The 6,159-nt window shown below is 45.3% G+C and overlaps 1 protein-coding gene across 2 annotated transcripts in view; it reads left to right on the top strand.

Moving 5' to 3' along the window:
- Positions 1-6,159, top strand: part of LOC128880699 (cysteine-rich motor neuron 1 protein) — a 242,119-nt gene that overhangs the window by 229,754 nt on the left and 6,206 nt on the right. Inside the window, exons 6-9 of one of the 2 annotated variants that reach the window (XM_054131040.1) lie at positions 1,368-1,547; positions 2,648-2,827; positions 4,935-5,287; positions 5,699-6,058. In XM_054131040.1, the coding sequence (XP_053987015.1) occupies positions 1,368-1,547; positions 2,648-2,827; positions 4,935-5,287; positions 5,699-6,058 (1,073 nt within the window). The remainder of the gene's footprint in view (positions 1-1,367; positions 1,548-2,647; positions 2,828-4,934; positions 5,288-5,698; positions 6,059-6,159) is intronic. The other variant, XM_054131050.1, reaches the window with a different exon arrangement.

Here is a 6,159-nt window from a genome sequence, read left to right as displayed (position 1 = left end):
GTAGATATATACTTGTGCGAGGTACATTTATTGTATATTTATGTATATATTAGAAATGAATCATTTATTTGGAAACATCAAACTTGTCATTTAATTTAAACAAATGCTTTCAATAGATATAAAAGGTACGACTACTTGTGAGATTGACTGTATGTGTCCCACTAGTGTCGAAAGGGTTATTCTTTTATTTGAGTTGTCTAGAAAGTTCCTACCAATTTTTAAGAAAAATTCAAGAACACATTTGAATTTTGATATATATTTATCGAATTAGGTAGGTGCCATTTTGTTGCACAACCTTTCCACCGATTAAAAATCGACTTTCCAGACAACCCAATATAAACACATGTTCGTACGATAGTTTTCTCAATCCCTAAAAATTCTGTCTCTGAATTACTATAGCACGCATCTAGCCTAAATTCGCTGCATCCGCCATTAGGAGAAATCTTTAGAAGGGAACCCAGCTTAAAGCTGAAAGCCAAACAATCGACGTGCTTTCGTCGCGAGAACGCGGAGTAATCTCGCAATAACGTCGCGACATTTTAATAACCGAGTCGCAAGGAGCTTCCAGCGACGCGTCGACCTATGCAAATTTCTACCGGACGATAAAAGCGCGCGGCTGTTCTTTGACTCGGCGCTCGCAGTGGCTTTAAAAAACCTCGCGCTCCTGGACGCGTAACTGAATCGTCACACGGGAACGCGTTCATCTCTGCGCGTCACGCTTTATATGATATCTCGTACGTATTTTACGTCACGTCCCAGCCGCGTTTTCATCAAGTTTTCATCCTGAAGGAGTTGCCGCTTTGACGTTGGTCGCGTGCACGATGCTCCACATGTCTCGCGCTGAAATTATATTCCCTCGTTTATTGTCTGCCTACAGGCCACGCTCGGATTCACCGTCCGGGTTTTAATTCTCTGAGAAAGTACAAAAGCTGATCATTAGCGAACAACTGTTCTCCATAATTGAACCGTTCATTGAACATGTCGACTAACTCGCACGTAACAAAAAGTTGAGATACGCGATCTCGAAATGGCCTCTGAAACAAATCATTTATTATTCAATGGCCAAATAAGTTTTGTCGTTCGATGGTGCTGATCTTTATTATTTAGGAAAGTTATTGTAAATATAATAAGTTATTACTAAACTGGGGATCTTTATGCAAAATAAAATCTTCGCGAACGTCCCTACAAAAATTGAACCTAAATAGGACATTATTTTATTCTGTAAATATTGTAACATGAACTTTACTTTCAATCTTTCTTATATTATTGGACATTTAAATTTCCTATAAACACATAAAAATCCGCAGTCTAGTTGCGACCATACAGCGACAAAGACGTTGCAATGAAATCGTTCTTTCTGTTCTCAGGATACGTAAGCGGCGCAGAGTGTCCAGAGGACAGCGTCCGAGGTGAGAACGGCGGTTGCAAATGCGCTACCGTGTGTCCACCATCCGAATGCCCCGAGGGTCAACGTCCCGTTCAAGTGAAGGCAGCGGATCCCCAAACGCCCGGTAGCTGTTGCGCCCGCTACGATTGCATTCCCTCAGGTAAGCAACCATCGTCGAGCATCCATCGTGGTAGCCAGAGGAATCGAGATCCGTGACGTCCACGCCGCATGATCCGCCTCCGCATCCCGCCACAGACCAGTAATACTCCAAACGTATGAGCTGACACGAGATCGAGACTGGATATCGTATTCCAATTACTGAGTTTGAGTTTGACTCTGACTAGTTGCAGGAAAACCTCCCCTCCTGCTTCGCGAATTGATAATTGACGGTCCCGATTTTTTAACGCGGGACTACTATATGAGAAGGGTTAAGGGTTGACGGGTTCTATCAGTCTATCCACTTGGCAGAGATCTGGTAGAGGTGGTACGAAGTAAGTTCTTCTAATCGAGACTGTCAACGTCTTCTTAGCGCCTCGATCAATCTCGTGCAACAGAAAATCGTTACCACTATATGAGAAGGGTTAAGGGTTGAGGGTTTCATCGGTCTATCGACTTGGTAGAGATTTGGTGGAGGTGGTACGAAGCAGTGATGGGCTAAACCCTAGGCTTCAAATAAATCTGATGTTTGCTGATACCTCGTTTCCTCTTTTGCACATTTTCCAAAGAAGGAAACGGAAGAAACACATCGGCAAACTTCAGATTTATTCGAAGCCTAGGGTTTTGCTCATCTCTGGTACGAAGTATGTTCTTACAATCGAGACTGTCAAGATCTTCGTAGCACCTCGATCAATCTCGTGCAAAAGAAAATCGTTGCTACTATATGAGAAGGGTTAAGGGTTGAGGGTTCTATCGGTCTATCGACTTGGTAGAGATCTGGTGGAGGTGGTACGAAGCAGTGATGGACAAAACCCTAGACTTCGAATAAGTCTGAAGTTTCCTGATATGTTTGTCTAGCTTCCTCTTTTGAACATTTTCCAAAGAAGAAAACGAGACAAACATATCGGCAAACTTCAGATTTATTCAAAGTCTAGGGTTTTGCCCACCTCTGGTACGAAGTATGTTCTTACAATCGATACTGTCAAGATCTTCTTAGCACCTCGACCAAGAGATCTCGTGCAAGGGAAAGTCGTTAAAGTCGTAAAGTACGAGTCCTAAACGCGCACGACGGACCATCTGAAAGTGTCGTTTTTCCTGTGAAAGACTCGAGAGGACCCGATCTGTGTCCCGAAAACAGCGTGTTAACGGAAGATGGAAAGTGCGAGTGCGCGGCCTGTCCACCAGCGAGCTGTCCAGATGGGCATCGTCCGGTTCAAGTGAGGGCCGCCCTCGATCGCGAGACACCCGGTAGCTGTTGCCCTCTCTACGACTGCAGACCCTCAGGTAATTACGAAAAGGTCGTAATCGAGGCTCGCTCCTATCGGCGGTCAAACCGATACGAACGCAACGTCGGGAATGCGCTGACTAGCGGGTCGATATCTTCAATCTCCTCTCTCGGTTACCTGCGTCTCCTCTCCTACGGTACTCCCGCTGCTGCCTCTCTCGTCGTCCACGTAGCTCCTCTCTAATCGCGATCCGACTCGGCCAACCTAGTTCCTCGTGCACTTTCGGAGTATTAGGATGTAACATCGGAATTGTTCGATTTTTACTTTCAAGCGAGCGTTTTCATACGTAAAATCCGTTCGTATCTGTATACGTTCTCCAAACTTTTTCCTACGTCGCCGAGTTAGCGGTTAGATTAACCCTTTGCACTCGAGGCCTTTTTCTCTGGTATCTAACAGCAACTCGAGATGCTTTATTAGCATTCTATTGCCACGAATGCTGAGCTTGGATTTACTTCGAAAACGAGATTCCTAATTTGAGATTTGAAAACCGGGTCACCTTTGAGTTCCAAATGTAGGAATCTAATGACTTTAAACGTATCGCAGTTCGTCAAACGTATTATTTATTGACCGACGCTTACAATTGTCTCGAACGAACTGAACTCCGAATTATGTTAAACAACAAATTGCTGGTTGATTTGGTGCGTCGAATCTAGCGGTGACCGAGAGTCACCCGTCGGGTGCAAAGGGTTAAAAACTGAGCAACCACAACAAGCTCTCTGAAGCTTCATTGGCCTCCGGTAGATACAACTGTGCAGTCGCAGGGACCGTCATACATAGAAATCCCACGAGAAAGGTAATTTGCAAGAAGTGCTCGATTTACATGGCAAAAATCGACTGGGATTTTAGAAGGCGCCGAAAACAGCTCGTTAAGGTTAAATGATTTCGAGGAGTGTGAGGAAAAAAGAAAGCAATGCCAGGGTCCTCGTGATCGCGCGTAGTTGGAAGGCTAAAGTCACGAGTCTCGTTTTAAAATTGCGCTTGCCTCGGTGGCCGTGCTTGCCGGGCATTACGAATTCGAGCCGTCTCGATTATAATCAGCGCGAAAGCTCCGAATGATCCCCAGCGGTGCGTGGCGGGTGGAAAAAGGCTTTTAAGTTTCGAGCTACAGCGGCCAGGTTTGCCCCGCGCGGCGCAAACTTCCGATTTACCTGTTGAATTTTAATGAGACCATTCTTATCTCGCGAACGCGTTCGCCGGTGTTTCCGGTGCTCGAACACCGGCCACGAGCACGCACGAACCCCGATAGCGACCGTTTTGAAATTTAATAACGCGCCCGCCTCGGGCACCAAGGGGACAATTGCGGGATGCGTCGATTGAAACGTTTGCCAACAGGAAAGGATCATGCTTCCTACACCGAAATTCGAATCCCTCTATGTCGACGCCATCCATTACTGTTTACACGCGACCAAGCCAAAGCAACCGAAAATATTAACCACCCACACTCCCGTAATTGTATATTGTCGCTGCTATCGGAAGAGAAAAGATTTATCAGCTAGGATAACGAGAAAATTGCGTTTCAATTACGTGAATGCTGTCTAAAAATGTCGAATTCCAGACATCGTAGACCACAGAGCGATACGCAGAGCGTTTAATTACGCTTTCGACATAATTAGCGATGTAACGATAATAAATATTGATCGAGCCGTTTCTACGAACGTTTTGCCTCTGCGGAGATGCGTTTCTGGTTCGCTGACAAACGCCATTTAATGGACAAACATAAATCGTGACTTCGCGATTGCTCTTCGACTTAATTAAGCGTTGAGACAGAAAATTCTAGTCTTTTATTGCGAAATTGGGGGAGAAATCAGTCCTGGAGGAGCACGTAGCCCATCTGCTCGAATCGTGGCTCATCGTCCGAGATACCCACTGTTTGAAGCTTCCGTATATTAATCCTATAATTGCTTTTCGAAAACTGTTCCGAAGTTTCGCTGTCGGATTCGCGGAATCTATAGTTTGAAGTAACTCGTCGATTACTGGCTTCTAGACGTTCGAGGACCTCGATAGTTGGGAGCGCCTGAAGATTATAGAACAGTTACTACTATCCTAGAGCGAGAAGAATACTATGAGCGAGATGCAGAAATCTTACGAATGTATTTCCATTGCAGAATCCGTATCCTGGGTAACGGTGGCAACGGAGGACACGAAATCGACGAAATATTGCATTTACGAGGACAAGGCGAAAAATCTAGGCGAACGATGGCAGCAATCGGACTGCTTGAGCTGCGTCTGCGAGGAGGATGGCGTGTCCTGCCAGGAACCGATGTGCAAGAACTGCGAGAACGCCATTCCTCCGAATCCAGGCGAGTGTTGCCCTCACTGTCCGATCCCGACGAACGCGACCCTCGCGGAACCTGAGCCACCCTGTCGAAACTCCTTGGAGGACTGCGACCTGACGTGCGATCATGGATACGTAAACGACGAAAACGATTGTCCCCTTTGCAGCTGCATCATGCCAAAGGTAAGTGAAAAGCAAAGTCTCTAAAGAGAAAAAGCGACGAAACCTTGGAAATCTGAATTCTCGAATGTCTCGAGAGCTTTGAATATGTTTTGAAAACTCCGAGCCTTCTAAATCTGTCAAAATGGTCCAAGGCTTCGTCAAGAAGTAAACAAAGGTACAAAATATTTACAATTCAAAGTCTCTGTCAGTTTCTGTGATAAACACGAGCAAATTCTTCAGGTGTCATAAAGATAACGATGCTCAAAGTCAATATTACCAAAAGTTTTAACGATTTATTCACGAACTAGATAACTATGGACTCTCGTTCTTGAATTGCTAGAAATTTACGATCCGAAGTAGAGAATTCCTCTTTCTTTTTTTTTTTTCTTCACTCAACGATGGGTGATATTTCTGAAAACTTCCATGTTTCAGGAGGACGGTGGCTCTTCGGGAGCTCAGCCACCCGTCGAACCCGACAAGGTTTGCCCTGAGCTACCGCACTGTGGACTCAACTGCGACCTCGTCAAGGACGAGGGAGGCTGCTCGGTGTGCGCTTGCCAGACACCGCAATCTTTTGACGAACCCACCAACGACAGCGTCTTAATCGACGAGACTGGAAAGAAAATTTGCCCAGAGGTCAAATGTGACTTGCACTGCGAACGGGGCCTGGTCATGGACGAGAACGATTGCACGTTTTGCAAGTGCAGGGCGTCGGACTCCAATTGTCCACCTCTCGAGGGATGCAGAAAACGATGCAACTTTGGCTACAAGACGAACAAACGCGGTTGCCCTGTGAGTATCTTTGTTTCGTATTAACTAAACTATACTATTCTATACTATTCTATACTATTCTATACTATAGATAAAATATTCTATACTAGCCATCTTTTTCA

This window comes from Hylaeus volcanicus, chromosome 1, assembly GCF_026283585.1.
Source record: "Hylaeus volcanicus isolate JK05 chromosome 1, UHH_iyHylVolc1.0_haploid, whole genome shotgun sequence".
NCBI classification, from domain to species: Eukaryota; Metazoa; Arthropoda; class Insecta; order Hymenoptera; family Colletidae; genus Hylaeus; species Hylaeus volcanicus.
Note: the sequence above shows the minus strand (reverse complement) of the source record. Positions and strands in the feature narration are given on the sequence as shown.